The sequence below is a fragment of the Taudactylus pleione genome, unplaced genomic scaffold (genome assembly GCF_031769625.1).
Source record: "Taudactylus pleione unplaced genomic scaffold, aTauple2 ptg001017l, whole genome shotgun sequence".
In the NCBI taxonomy this organism is placed as follows: Eukaryota; Metazoa; Chordata; class Amphibia; order Anura; family Myobatrachidae; genus Taudactylus; species Taudactylus pleione.
In genome coordinates this window covers 2,459,094-2,474,670 of record NW_028285418.1, presented here as the reverse complement: position 1 = coordinate 2,474,670, position 15,577 = coordinate 2,459,094, and the positions used below count along the sequence as shown (strand labels likewise).

The 15,577-nt window shown below is 46.2% G+C and overlaps 1 protein-coding gene across 1 annotated transcript; it reads left to right on the top strand.

Annotated features, from left to right (window-relative positions):
* The first annotated feature begins 991 nt into the window (after nucleotides 1–991).
* Nucleotides 992–15,279, top strand: TMEM41A (transmembrane protein 41A). The gene is made up of 5 exons (XM_088461105.1): nucleotides 992–1,167; nucleotides 4,344–4,497; nucleotides 9,166–9,327; nucleotides 11,503–11,641; nucleotides 11,744–15,279. Exons 1-5 carry the CDS (start codon nucleotides 1,064–1,066, stop codon nucleotides 11,956–11,958), a joined length of 774 nt encoding a protein of 257 aa, XP_088317231.1. The 5' UTR covers nucleotides 992–1,063; the 3' UTR covers nucleotides 11,959–15,279.
* The last annotated feature ends 298 nt before the right edge of the window (nucleotides 15,280–15,577 follow it).

Sequence of the window (15,577 nt, the reverse complement as noted above, 5' to 3'; positions counted from 1 at the left end):
GTATAAAATGGGCACTACTGTGTGTCAGAACATAAATAAAGGACACTACTTTATGGTGTAATGTGAATCTCTAGCACTATGTGCAGTGTAATGTGGATAAGATTGTGTTACTGTGTGGCGTCATTTTAATTGGGGATAGTATTGTATGACCATGTCCCTTTCTTTCAGGCGCACGCTGTCCTTTTATTGATAAATCGCCGGGGGAGGGGGGGGGGGGTCGTTCCACCACATCTCTAGGACCACTTTGAGCACTGCAACCCAGAATATCGGGCCTGGCATTCTGTGAGGAGCACAGTGTGACTGCTGGACTGGTAAGGGGGAAGAGTTCATGGAGCTGCGTACCTTGGTCCCAAATGTATTTATTTTTTTGGTGGAGGAGGGGGGGGGGTGTCACCGTCCATTACAGCACCGGGTGACACCAATCCTAGTAACGCCTCTGGATACCCGCTACGGCCCTGTGTGGAGTTTGTATGTTCTCCCTGTGCTTGCGTGGGTTTCCCTCAGGTACACCGGTTTCCTCCCACATTCCAAAAATATACTGGTAGGTTAATTGGCTCCCAACAAAAATTAACCCTAGTGTCTATGTGTGTGAGCATGTGATAGGGAATATAGAGTGTAAGTTCCACTGTGGCAGGGACTGATGTGAATGGCCAAATATTCTCTGCAAAGTCCTGCAAAAGGAGTGTGCGCTATATATATAGCTGGTAATAAATAAATAATAATGGGTTTTCGCACTTATTTTGCTAGCATTGCAGTAACCATGTGCTGCACTAGTGAAAGGATGGGATTTTATTATTTTTTTGATTTACATAATTTACTGGGAAAATAAAAATAGCAAAAAAATAAAACTCCCAAAACTGTTCTGAGTACTATGCACTCTGTGAAATGAGAAGTATCTTATTGCAGCCTGCAGTACAGTAGTAACAATGTTGTATATTAGTAACCATAGTAACTATCCCACCCCTTTACTTCCGGTCCTTTCTATTTGCGCTCCCCCGGACACAGTGCCTCTGTAACCTGTGTTCCGGGCTCTCCGCTGTCCGATGTGTCCCCGGCAGGCACCATGCGCTCTCTGGCCGGATTCTTCCTGGTCTTTGGCTGTGCTACCTTCTACCTGTATGTCCTGAGCACCAGGCTGCGCCCCGGCCAAGGACAGAAGGCTGAGAGGTGTGCACTGGGAATGTGGTCCGGGTGGTGGTAGGGTGCATGCAGTGGGGGGTGCAGATTCCAGTATTTATATTAATGCACCATCAGTAGCAGTTACAGCAGGCTGCTTCCATACAGCACTGGGAATGGATGCTGAGCTGTACATTGCATTTGTGAGATGCTTATTGCTAACATATGTTATGTAGAAATGCAGATTATTACCCCCCTTATAGTGCTGGGTATGCAATCACTGCAGCCAAAGTCCACTTCCATCTACCTGAGATTTATTCAGTGCATAGAATAATAACTAGTTCCTATTGTTTAATGTCAATAAGCCTAATAAGTAGTAAAATGCACTGTTGGTATCAGAAGTGGGTTTGTCAGTAACATAGAACTAAAAATTTAATTTTATTTTATATTGAGCGAGTCGTATCTAGTTCCCATCAGCCGCAGAAGAATAGTGAATTTAATCCGGCACTATGAGAAGTCCCTTTTATTTTCGGGATGGATACGTGGGATTGTTTACACCACAGATCTCCCCGAAATAAATGTATCAGATGACGTGTTTAACGCTGGACTTGGAAGCCCTGCAGGTAACGCGGCGGGGCATAGCCCAAGCTAAGTTTAGTAGGAGCGTGTGTGTGAAATCAGATAGCAAATTACGTGTTGAGTACAGAAGGGCCGAAGGGGGGGAGTGGGACAAAAGTTTACATGGTGCGAGATAAACTGACTATTGCATGGACTCCTGCTAATTATAGGGCATTGGATCATTCAGAAATGAAACGGCGATATTTATTTTTTTAAAAAGAAGCAATTAATTATATATATATATATTCTACATTTAAGCAGTGCTCTTTCTATGAAAAAGGTGCCAGTACTCACCTAAGGGTATAAGTTGATACAACATGGATAGTATCTTCAATACTATAGCTAATGGTGCAGATACTTATATTATATTCATTTATGACATGATTTCTTCTTGCTGCGAGAACTAGTAATATGTATCCCTTAAGCTGCATACACACACAACGATTTTTGAATGATTATCGTTAAACGATATCGTTTAACGAAAATCGTTTGAAAAAATCGTTCACTTTCTGAGTCAAACAATGAACGATTATCGTTCATGCGCGTTCACGTTTGTAGTTCAGTCAGACTTGTCAACTGAACGATTTTCATTTAGGGAATATGCAAAAATCGTTTGTAGTTCATAAAAATCGTTCATTACACTTTAAAATTTCTGACAGAAAATCGTTCATAAAATTGTTGGTAACAAAATCGTTGTGTGTGTATGCAGCTTTATGGAGCGTACACACGGTCAGATTTGTCAGACTTGTCAGATTTGTCAGATGAACGATTGAACGATTAAACGATTTGAACGATTTGACCAAAGTTTTGAACGATTTGAACGATTGAACGATTTTTGACTACATTAAAATGAATGGAATCGTCCAAGTCTGACTGCAAACCCATCAGATGTCAGATATCGTTATCTGACAAACGGGAACGCGCATCGTTGATCGTCCATCGTTCAGGCATGTCAGATATGAACGATTTTCCATCAGATATGAACGACTGAACGATTTTTAAATCGTTATCGTTCATATCTGAAGGAAAAATCTGATCGTGTGTATGCACCATAAGTCTTCATTCTAACACCCTGTATGTATGTAATCAGTGAGGAGGGCATATTCTAATTTTGAAGAGCAACATTTTATACCTGACGTATCGCTGTAGCTATAGTAATACATCACGTCTAAAGTGTTAAGGTGCCCACACACATACCGACTTTTCATCCAATCTGGCCGATTTTGACGAATCGTGACGACAGATCATGTAAAAAATGGCCAAATCGTGAGTTTCTACTCTTGATCACGATGCCGATGTTCGTCCCCGCTCGTCATAGCTCGCATCTTCAGATCTGCCGTGCTGTAGGGCAGATTAGCCAATCTGGGATACAATGCACTGGCTGCAAGATAGATCTTAAGTCAGATTGGACATTTTTAACTCCAAATCGTGACCACGACTGCCTGGGGAGAGTTCAGGGGAAATCGTGTACATCGGCTGATTGGGAGCAAGTCGGTATGTGTGTGGGCACCTCAACCCTTCAAAATGAAACTATGCCCTTATCACTGATTACGTGCAGGGTGCTAGAATGAACACGATCCATGAGTACCCTCACAAAAACCACTGCTATTAAGTCATTGACAGCTGTAATAAGTAGCGTTTATCATGTCTTTGGTTATCATAACCATCTTTTATGCCTCTGATGATGTCAGACAAATGTACACACTCATAAGCTGTCAGGAGGCCTAATATGATATAAATTACAAATGCTGGGCATACACTATACAATTATCTGTCAGATATCTGTCCAATCTGGCTGGTTGGAATGAAAACCTGGTAATGTATGGGAGCAAATGACAGTCGATCATATGGTTTTAAACACTTAAAAAAAAGACAAAAAAAATTGTTCTAATTGGTTAAATGTGTGTGTTTTAACCAATTTGTCTGAACAACTGTTTTCCAGTGTTTGTGAGCAAATGGACGATTGTCATTTGCTCCCATACATTTAGCAGGTTTTCATTCCAACCAGACAGATTGGACAGGTATCTGACAGATAATTGTATAGTGTATGCCCAGCATTCGTAACCAGCCAGATTTCACAGATATCTGACAGAAAATTGTATAGTGGATAATTGTTAAAATATCACATGATACATATAATTGGTTCTATCTTAAATGATAAATACTCGCATTAGCAGAAAGGTGGATTTCATGCTGCACCTTTACCTTGTTATCTTTTTATGGATTATTGTTTTTAAATGACTAAAAGACTAGTTTTGAGCTGTTTATATAACTACTAAAGACCATATTTTCCTTATAATTTCTATCGCATCTAAAAATTAGTAAACATTATATTTAGTCCCTCAATTTTAACAGATGAAGGAAGCAATATGCCAATATCGCCAGCAGCAGAGGTACAACCCACCACATTTTAACGTTCAGTAGCATCAGCCCGACTTCATCATTGAGTGTTGGTGGTGTGTATATAAATATGTGTGTGTGCAAATATATATATTACACACACAAACACAACTGTATGGCAATTATTGATTTTTATTGTTTGTATCCTGTATTTTTATTTAACGATCTGCTGAGACCTTATCTTGCTATTCCTTCTGTTACTGCCGCAGGTCTTTGGTGTTTCCTTCCCACCTGGATGAGCTACGTGACTTGGCTGACTTCTTACAGGACTATAAGAGGGAACACCAAACGTATGTCACACTCCTGTTCTGTAGCGCATACCTGTACAAGCAAAGCTTCGCCATCCCGGGATCCAGCTTTCTGGTAAAACAATCCACTGAGTAATAATGTGTAGCATCCCCAATACCGGGTAAACTCCCATCATAGTATACCTGCACCGCTCTGTAGTGCAAAGGGCCGCTGCCTCACCAGTCTTACTCACATGTCTATCACAAGACAAGTATCCAGCTGCACAGAGTGCCACCTCCTGCAGCCCAAGGTGTTTACACGCTGCTGCCTGCAGTAAGGATCTTCATTCATTTCCCAGTCATCCCTGTGCCGCACTGCCTCCCCGAAAACAAAACCGATAATTCAGTGTGACTATGATAGGGATCTGGGGAGACACCGTAGGTTGCCGAGCTCTGTATAGTACTCGAGCACTCTGCTACCACCTTAGTGTCACACCTGACTCTGCTTCAGGTGTGTCTGCTGTCTGCTCTGCCATTATAGAAGGAGACTTGTGAGACTGCGTTGAAGTATAAGGAGAGCAGACCATGGCCCTCATTCAGACTCACTCACGAGCGGCTGTCCGCTCGCAGGTGGGTCGATGGTCTGCACTGCGCATGCGCACGACGGAGGGAGCTCCGTCGTGCGCATGCGCGAGACGCGACGAGCGAAGGACTTTCCTTTGCTCGTAGTGTCTGATCAAAGGGGGCGTGCTGTCGATGTTGATTGACAGCACGCGCCCTTTGGTGGGCGTGCCGGGGGCGTGCCAGCCTACCGTCTGAAGCCGGCCCCACTGACATCACTAGTGATGTCAGTGGGAGTGATTTTGGCTCTGATAGAGCCAAAATCACTCCTGGCCTTGCGGTTGAAAAACTCAACCGCAGGCTTTTGCTCGCAGTTTCGATGGTCGCGATGGTCAAGACCATCGCGACCATCATCCTGCACGCTCGTATATGCTGTGGGTGGTGACCCACAGCTATATGAGCGTCCAGGAGGACGCTCCATATTTATGGAGGTGGGCCCTGATTCAGAGCGAGCGCTCTGGTCAGAGCGTCCGGCTCTGAATCAGGGCCCATGTGCGTAGGCCTACACTTTAATAAACATAGAGGGAAAAAAAAAAGTCTAACAAGTTTAATAATTTATATGTTATGCAGTTGTTTAGGGACTGTGTGCCTGATTCTAACCTGCTCGCTAGATGCGTTCGCACGCAGCCAAAGTTTACCTGAACGGCGATCGTGATTTCCTCCTCTGTTGGGCTGCCACTGTCGGGATTAGAACCGCCGGCCACATCATCCTACTGTTTCCGGTGGCAACACCATTCGTCAGAACTCTCTAGAATGCTCCTTGCACCAATTCTGGACAACTTGGGTACGATGTTATGGTGCATTGTCCTGCTGGTATATTCATAGTGCCGGAGCTGGAGAGGGCACTTCCGAAAAGGGGGCGTGGTAATTGAAAAGGGGGTGTGTCTATAAGACGTTCCCCCTTTTCGTAACCCTTGGGGGCATGCCTGGCACTTACGGACACGCCGGGCAGCCCCCAAGCGCGGCTGACAGGTAGGAAATGTGCGGTGACCGGGTTGCCACACATTTCCCCACCCGCGGGAGACTGCGGCCTGCGGGTGAAGACGGCACCCGCAGGCTGTCTTAGCGGGGCGCTGCACGGTGAGGGCAGGGTGTTTTTTGCCCTCCGGAAGGAGGGCACGGCGCAGCGCCCCGCTAAAACAGCTTAGCAGGAATGCTGAGTTACTGTCAGCACACACTTGACACTGTAGATCCACGCAACTTCGGAAATGGAATGTCCCATCTGTCAGGCACCTACTGTCATGCCTCATTCGAATTCCGATAATTCACGTCTCCTTGCCATGTGCAGCCTAGCCGGTGTTCAAACTGACTCACGAGATGTCAGTTTACAACTGATGCAGGTCTGGGAATTTCCAAGATGTCACACTACGGTGACGCCACCTACCATTCCCTTTACATACTGCTAGCCCATGACTTTTGGCACTTCAGTGTATTCTGTTTGTTGTCTTACTCCTTTTGAATGTGGTTTACTAGGCAGTGAGTATGTGGACTGAATGTCTTTATAGACCGTAATTGAAACTATCGGATTTAACACAATATTATACATCACAGGGAAAAGAATTTCTGAAAACTCTTAAAAAAGCATTACTACAGCATGTAATGGACGAATGTCAGAATCTCGGTGCTATGGGTTACAGTTACCGGTCTTAAAAATTGGATTAATCCTCAAAATGTGCGCAGAGCGGCCTTAATAAGTACCTATCGGTCAGACGGGTGTCACCACACCCAAAAGTGTTTAAGTATAACAAAATAAAAAGAGACTGATTAACACAAAACTAGGTGCTATAAATAAAATAGAATTACAAGGAAAATGTATACAATATATGGGCATACCTTTATGAAAAGGAACGTTTTGTATACATTTTCCTTCTATCTTATTTACAGTTAACGGTCTGTCTATCGGTTTTCATAAAGGTTCCCCAGTGGAATGAAGAGCTATAAGCCGGGAAGCAGTATCGTCAGCAGTTTTGCTGCTGCCACTTTTAAGCAGCTTTATCTCTCTGTCAGGAATAAGGGCGGTAAACAGAGGCCAGAGGTAGGGATGTGAGGTGCTGGATGCCATAAGGGTGCATTCTACAAGGGAGGTGGTGACCTCAGGCGCGTTTCAGGCCTAAGAAGATGATTTATGCCAGGCAGCTGAGTGCTCATCTCTTCGTACCGTTACCAGACATTATATCCTTATGGCAGTAATTCAATGTTTTGTTTTCTGCAGTTTACTTGCACTTTTGTGGTTGATTATACTTGTCTTACCTTCTGCTTTTATATATTGTTTGGATATGTCCCATACATTATGGCTGTCATGGAATTAAAGCGGAAATGGTCAAACTCACCTGCTGCATGTTTTGTAGAACATCAAGTTTCTCAAGACACCAAAGGGAAGGAGTCCTCACACTATACTGTATACTGTCTGGGGTGTGGAGTCGCACTATATAATGTCTAGATTGTAGGAGGAGTTGCGCTATATATCTTCTAGGGTATAGGAGAAGTCACACTATATACCATCCGGGGGATGTAGGAGGTCACTATATATAATCCTTTTGTGGGTGCAGGAGGAGTCCCACTCGAGACCTTCCTTACAGCGGTGCAGGAGGAGTCCCACTCGAGACCTTCCTTACAGCGGTGCAGGAGGAGTCCCACTCGAGACCTTCCTTACAGCGGTGCAGGAGGAGTCCCACTCGAGACCTTCCTTACAGCGGTGCAGGAGGAGTCCCACTCGAGACCTTTGCTTACAGCGGTGCAGGAGGAGTCCCACTCGAGACCTTTGCTTACAGCGGTGCAGGAGGAGTCCCACTCGAGACCTTTGCTTACAGCGGTGCAGGAGGAGTCCCACTCGAGACCTTCCTTACAGCGGTGCAGGAGGAGTCCCACTCGAGACCTTCCTTACAGCGGTGCAGGAGGAGTCCCACTCGAGACCTTCCTTACAGCGGTGCAGGAGGAGTCCCACTCGAGACCTTCCTTACAGCGGTGCAGGAGGAGTCCCACTCGAGACCTTTGCTTACAGCGGTGCAGGAGGAGTCCCACTCGAGACCTTTGCTTACAGCGGTGCAGGAGGAGTCCCACTCGAGACCTTTGCTTACAGCGGTGCAGGAGGAGTCCCACTCGAGACCTTTGCTTACAGCGGTGCAGGAGGAGTCCCACTCGAGACCTTCCTTACAGCGGTGCAGGAGGAGTCCCACTCGAGACCTTCCTTACAGCGGTGCAGGAGGAGTCCCACTCGAGACCTTTGCTTACAGCGGTGCAGGAGGAGTCCCACTCGAGACCTTCCTTACAGCGGTGCAGGAGGAGTCCCACTCGAGACCTTTGCTTACAGCGGTGCAGGAGGAGTCCCACTCGAGACCTTTGCTTACAGCGGTGCAGGAGGAGTCCCACTCGAGACCTTCCTTACAGCGGTGCAGGAGGAGTCCCACTCGAGACCTTCCTTACAGCGGTGCAGGAGGAGTCCCACTCGAGACCTTCCTTACAGCGGTGCAGGAGGAGTCCCACTCGAGACCTTCCTTACAGCGGTGCAGGAGGAGTCCCACTCGAGACCTTCCTTACAGCGGTGCAGGAGGAGTCCCACTCGAGACCTTCCTTACAGCGGTGCAGGAGGAGTCCCACTCGAGACCTTCCTTACAGCGGTGCAGGAGGAGTCCCACTCGAGACCTTCCTTACAGCGGTGCAGGAGGAGTCCCACTCGAGACCTTCCTTACAGCGGTGCAGGAGGAGTCCCACTCGAGACCTTCCTTACAGCGGTGCAGGAGGAGTCCCACTCGAGACCTTCCTTACAGCGGTGCAGGAGGAGTCCCACTCGAGACCTTCCTTACAGCGGTGCAGGAGGAGTCCCACTCGAGACCTTCCTTACAGCGGTGCAGGAGGAGTCCCACTCGAGACCTTCCTTACAGCGGTGCAGGAGGAGTCCCACTCGAGACCTTCCTTACAGCGGTGCAGGAGGAGTCCCACTCGAGACCTTCCTTACAGCGGTGCAGGAGGAGTCCCACTCGAGACCTTCCTTACAGCGGTGCAGGAGGAGTCCCACTCGAGACCTTCCTTACAGCGGTGCAGGAGGAGTCCCACTCGAGACCTTCCTTACAGCGGTGCAGGAGGAGTCCCACTCTAGACCTTCCTTACAGCGGTTGTGTACAGTTTATGTGTACAGAGAACCTCAGTTCTAGATCTCCAGTAATCCTATCCTGTGTCCCTGCAGAACTTGCTCGGTGGAGCCCTGTTTGGTCCCTGGCTTGGCCTGTTCCTCTGCTGCACACTCACCTCCCTGGGTGCCACGTGCTGCTACCTGCTCTCTCAGGCATTCGGCAAGCAGATCGTTGTCACGTATTTCCCCGGGAAGATCTCCATGCTGCAGACTAAGGTAACTACTCGTGCTAGATGGTACTTAGCCACCCCAATGGCTGTCCATGAATAGTGTAAGCAGATAACTGTAATAGCCTGCGTGTTGCAGGCACTGGCGCCATTTCAGTGAGTACATTTATTATGTTTGCATGCAGGATAAATACTGGCCGCTGTTGCATGTAGCCCACACATGCTGTACAGCTTTATTTCTGCACTGCAATTTATATTTCAGCTAGGACACATACCACCCACATCTAAAGGCCCTCATACACCTACCGACAGGTTGCGCGATCCTGCGATCGAATCGGAAACATCGGCCATCAATGCTCCACCATCCGTCGGAGAATCAGTGAAATACTCCATGTTAAATTTCACGAGTTGCAAATCACAATCATATTTTGATCGTGATTGGCAAATCCGTACCGATCCATAGATGCTGGGTTGCAGGAATGCGTCGAACCATCGCTAGTGTATGGGCCCCTTAACTCTCTCTGCTCCTTTTACATCTGCCCCACCTGCAATGCAGCATGGTTTTACCCATAACGCTTGTTGCTCAACAAATGATTAAAAAGTTTATCGCTTCATGTGTTGTCTCATTTCATTGTGTTCTCTTTTCTAATTGTATGACTTAGATGAAGGTCTGAGCACATTTGTGCAGAAGTTCAAATTCTAAAGGATTCACAAACTTTCTAGCAGCACTATATATATATATACCAGTGGTTGGGGAATAGGGGTAAATTACACATGGGGTAAAAATGAAATTCCTGGGGGTAATGGACGGACAGCCGGGCATGCATAGAATGATTCATATGCATGCCCAGCTGTGCCGTAGGGAGGCTCTAAGCTGGACGCCCGCTGAGATGTTATTACCAGCGGGCGCCCGGCCCCTTCCCTGCAGCGCCGCGTTAGCTGGAGGCTGGAGTTCTCTTCTGAACTCCAGCTTCCAGCTCTTTCCATGTGCACTATGGGAGAGACGTCATGACGTCTCTACCATAGTTCCGAGGAGCAGCCGGGCGGACAGGACGGCGACGGATGCAGGAGCAGGGATTAAGGTAAATTTTTTTTTTTTTTTTTGTACAAGCGGCACTAAAGGGGCATTATATGAGGGCACTACTACAGGGGCATTATATGGGGGCACTACTACAGGGGAATAACTATGGGGGCACTACTACAGGGGCATTATATGGGGGCACTACTACAGGGGAATAACTATGGGGGCACTACGACAGGGGCATTATATGGGGGCACTACTACAGGGGAATAACTATGGGGGCACTACTACAGGGGCATTATATGGGGGCACTACTACAGGGGAATAACTATGGGGGCACTACTACAGGGGCATTATATGGGGGCACTATTACAGGGTCACTATATGGGGGCACTACTGCAGGGGCATTATATGGGGGCACTACTACAGGGCACTATATGGGAGCACTTCTACATGGGCATTATATGGGGGCACTACTACAGGGGCATTATATGGGGGCACTACTATATGATTTCCTTCCTTTCAAATCAAGGGGGTAACGTCGGCGTATCTAAATATATTTTGGGGTAAAAGGTAAAAAAGTTCCCTGACCCCTGTTATATATGATATCCGCAGAACATTGTGGAGTGCAGCCAGTTGAATTTTTCTGATTTTGGGTAAAATTGTTTAAATCGAAACGCGTATTTGAAAACCTGGGCGTCTTCCAAAGATTATATATTTTTTTTAAATAAAAAATAAACTAGCAGTTCATAGGACTAGTGCACAATACTGAGGGTGAGATGTATCAAACGTGCACCGGTAGAGAAGTTACACATAGCGACCAATCCGCTTTGAGGTAGCATATAGAAGTACATTCTATAAAATGATAGGTTGCAGTAGTAGCGGATTGGTTGCTACAGGTAACTTGTGCACTAGTCCTCGTTTCCACTCCATAGAAGGTTTGATACATCTCCCCCTGAGTGTTTGTTAGAACGTATTCTGCAGTGAAATCTCGATGCAACAGGTCGTCTCTGCATAATGCAGCTTCCTTGCCGAGAGATGACATATCCGGGAATAGATCTGGCTGGTGGGGTTCTGACAAGGAGATGTTGAAATGAAAATAAAAATAGCTCCATCTACACTTCTGAAAGTGCCATCAACTGATAACATTTATAAAATGATTTCTCTACATAGTCACTTGCTAACATTTGTGTCTTTACGTAGATTGAAGAGAACCGTAGCGGGTTGTTCTTTTTTCTCCTTTTCCTGCGTCTATTCCCCATGACGCCGAACTGGTTCCTGAATCTCTCCTCGCCAATCCTCAACATCCCCGTGGGACAGTTCTTCTTCTCAGTCCTAATCGGTAAGCAAACACACTTTCTGTTTTACACGTTGGCAGTTCAATGTAACACCCGCCGCGCCAAGAACCAAGCGGTAATGTTGTCTTGCCCTCCCCCCCACATAGGTCTCCTGCCTTATAACTTCATCTGCGTCCAGACAGGCTCCATTTTGTCGGAGATCAAATCTCTAGACTCCATGTTTTCCTGGGGAACATTACTGAAGTTGCTCGCCATAGCGCTTGTTGCTCTAATCCCCGGCACCTTTGTCAAGCGGCTCAGTCACCGCAACCGGGGTCTGCTAGAAAAGGAAATACTGATGAATGGCAGAAAGTCGACATGAGGATCTCGCTCTCTGACCGCAGCACCCTCGCAGGATCTCGGATGCTACGGAGAAACCGGATTTGTGTTAATAGACCTGTGACCGTACAGTATGTCTTAAGGTGCGTACACACGGTACGATCTGTACCACCAACGACTTGAAAGATATCGTTCATAGATATCGTTCAAAGATCTTTCAAAGATATCTTACAGTGAGTCATCCTGCCACATCTCTGAACAGGGAAAATTGACGATATCGTCCAAGTTGGCCTGCATGCATGGACGATGAAAGATATCTTTATCGTCCATGCGGGAACGAACATCGTTGTCCGATCGTTCACTGCCTAAAAATGAACGATATATCGTTCAAAGATATCGTTATCGTTCAGGAAAATAGTCCCGTGTGTATGCATCATTAATGTAGGAAATTAGCAATACATCGCCCTGTCCTTCCAGCGCCAGGTGTGATCGCCACCGCTCGTAACGTAGGACTTCAGCGAGACAAGTCTTCAGTCGTTTGTTCTCAGTGACAATCAGTTTTTAAACAACATTTTTATATTGTGTATAGTAAGAATTTGTAGATGTCGTTGGTGAATATATTTTATACCTCTCTTCTATGTGTAACGTTGCTATGGTCGTGGTAGGGAACCCCCCCGAGATCGCAGAAAGAGGAAATAGAGTTTTATTTTTTTTAATTCTAGCGGCTCGTGCAATCCCCACCTGGAAGCTACAGTCTTATACACATCCTATGGTACAATCTTAATTATTTTCTTCTATTCTCATATCGCACATACTTGTGACTTCTAAAGGCAACAGGCTACTTATTAAAGGACACTAATGGAAAAAAAGGAAGAGAGAGAGATCGAGATCTATATATATAGATCTATATAGCTGCTTTGGAAAGAGGTCTATCTATTCCTGTTTTCCTTTAAAATATAACTTGATTTTTATAATTCTCTGTCTGTCCTCGGGTAATGTGATGTAGATTTGCCTAATGGCAGCAGTGAGTGCAATATGTAATATATATATATATCTGTGTACCTCAAACAATGACTAAATAAAATCCGATATTGATAAAATGTCAAATAACATTGTATTAAGAACATTTTAGGACTTTGTGAGGTGTAGATGATCCTAAAATGTATAACCAGAGGTTTTCTACACTGCCCTGGAAGCTACTGGGAGTGGTAGTGCACCTGTCAGGCTATAGAAATGTCGGCAATGCAGCCGGTCCGATCACTAGGACCAATGAAATCACAGAGTGCGAAATGGACAAGACACAGAGCAAAATTCCCGGGATGGAGCTAGATCTCTGCCAAGGAGCAAGATGGCAGCATGTCCAGAGGAACAGGGGTTAACAGAGAGTTGGATGAAGTAAAAACGTTCCTTGCCAGGTGCATAAGTCTTGTGGAGCTGCGCAAAAGGGAGATGTCATTTTGGGGAGTAGGGCTCTTAGGGGGAGATTCATGAAAGCTTGGAGAGAGATAAAGTACTAACCAATCAGCTCCTAGCTCTCATTTTACAGGCTATGCGTAAAAAATTTACAGGAACTGATTGGTTGGTACATTGGGGTAGATGTATTAACCGTCATTATGGGGTTAATTGGTATCAGCACACGTTATGTCGGAGCTCCTATCTTCATGATAGTGCGCAAATGTATGAACGGTCATTGGCACTGACCGTTCCGGCAGCTGTCGCTGCCACCGCACTGTGCATTTTTTTTTTTTAAGAGTCCCATGTGCTGCTGGGAGGAAATGACTGGCGCGGGATGTAGTCAATAGACCGGCGCACGCGATGCCACCGGTCTAAATCCCGACAAGAGACTTAAAATAGTCGTTGAAATGCCGATACCTATCTTAATCTTGATGCCGGTAGACCAACCCCTGCCATCCCGATCATCCTCTGACGGGTAAGTAGCACACTTAACCTGGGGATGGGGGGGTTAGGTTTAGGGACAACCGCGGGGACTTAGGGTTAGGCACCCCCCAGGGAAGGCTAGGGAAGGGGTGGGTTAGAGTTAGGCACTAGGGGGGGGAAGGGTAGGGTTAGGCACCCCCCCCCGGTAGGGTTAGGTTTAGGGTGCAGGGAGGGGGGGGGTTAGGTATAGGCACCTCTGGAGGGAGGTTAGGGTTAGGCACTAAGAGGGGAGGTTAGGCACCGCTATAGGAGGGGGGGGAGAGGGAGGGGATGGTAAGCTTACTTACCTTTCCCTGTCTGGATTTCGACCCAACAGGCTGCCGCTGTTGGTATTTGATCCGGCAGCATTGCATACCGATTCCGAGGAGGGAGAGCGCAATTTGCCAGTCAGATGAATTATCACTCTCTCTCTTCAGCAAAGCAAATTTTCATAGATGCAGGCGATGTCCAAACTTAAATAAATTCCCCCCCTTAGTATTTTTGAGGTAAAGGTGCTGGGGAAGGGCACATATTTGAAATTGGCGGCATAACTACGGGTGTGCGAGCGGTGCTGCTGGCTCACGGTCCCCGCATTTGGCTAGCATGGTGCCGTTCAGTCATTGTCACTGCTTCAGCGTCACCAAAAGTGTCCTTTGGGCGCTCCTGACATGTAGTTAGCAGCCTGTACAGCACCCAGGGATACTCCGGTGGTCCTGCCCAGCCCCTTGGCATGACGTCATGCGGTTAGGGGGCATGGCTGGCACAGAGCACCATAAAGCCCTGTTACTGCTACATTAGGAGTGCATCTTGCCGCATAGTAGGACATAATAGGATTACAATTGTGTCCCAGCTAATAACTGACACAGATCATTGCTTATCCCGTAGTTTACATTTACACCATTTGCTTATTTTCCGCTGTACTTTGCCCAATGTAAAAAATAGCGCACAAGTGACACGATACACTCGCCCTCACACTGGTGACTAATATCAGCCATAAATTCAGGTAAACCCAGCAGTATTTGTATGGCTTTTTTTTTTTTATCCTTCTGATTCTAAAATCACTGCATTCATTCTAATCCTCTATTTGAGATTTTATACTTCAATACGTATTGTAATGACCCTCTCTTATTGTGTGGGGCAGAGTTATTGCCCTGAGGTAAAGGTCTGGAAAGGGAGCATGTTTAGAGGTGGTCCTTGCGTTGCCGATGGGTGCGCGGGAATTTCCACTCAATATAATGTCTTTGAATTTTGCACCAGTTCCGCGCTGGCCAAAATTGTGTCTCATCCTATACATTTGTGATTTAATGCAATATGTGCCTTACAAACTTGTACTGTTTACACGTAGACCACCGATAAATGGTTTGTTTTCTATTGGCTCTTGTATCAGATTAAATGTATATTAATATACGGAAATGTATTAAAATGCCTACTCGTCCATGTGTGAATAAATCGGTGTTGGCTTAATTGTGGTGAGGTTTGTGTCTCGTTTATTGCAGGAGGTCAGTAAGTTTTACCCTTACCGGGCACTAAATGAAATGAGGTCAGTATTCAAGTTGGACGTTGGAGGTAGATTTGACGGCAATTTTCTTCAGTTCGACGCGTTTCTCACATCATGATTATCTATTGTATGACCTTGATCCTTCCCCTAACACTCTCAGGGGTCTATTTACTAAGCAGTGTTAGGAGAAGTGAAAAGTGATAAGGTGCCAGCCAATCAGCTCCCAACTGTCATCTCACAGGCTGTG

Bases quoted from the DNA above. Each gene is read 5' to 3' on its own strand.
- TMEM41A (XM_088461105.1), top strand. From the start codon at position 1,064: ATGCGCTCTCTGGCCGGATTCTTCCTGGTCTTTGGCTGTGCTACCTTC. The intron at 4,498-9,165 runs GTAAAACAATCC...GTGTCCCTGCAG, and splicing joins TCCCGGGATCCAGCTTTCTG to AACTTGCTCGGTGGAGCCCT. The intron at 9,328-11,502 runs GTAACTACTCGT...GTCTTTACGTAG, and splicing joins TCTCCATGCTGCAGACTAAG to ATTGAAGAGAACCGTAGCGG.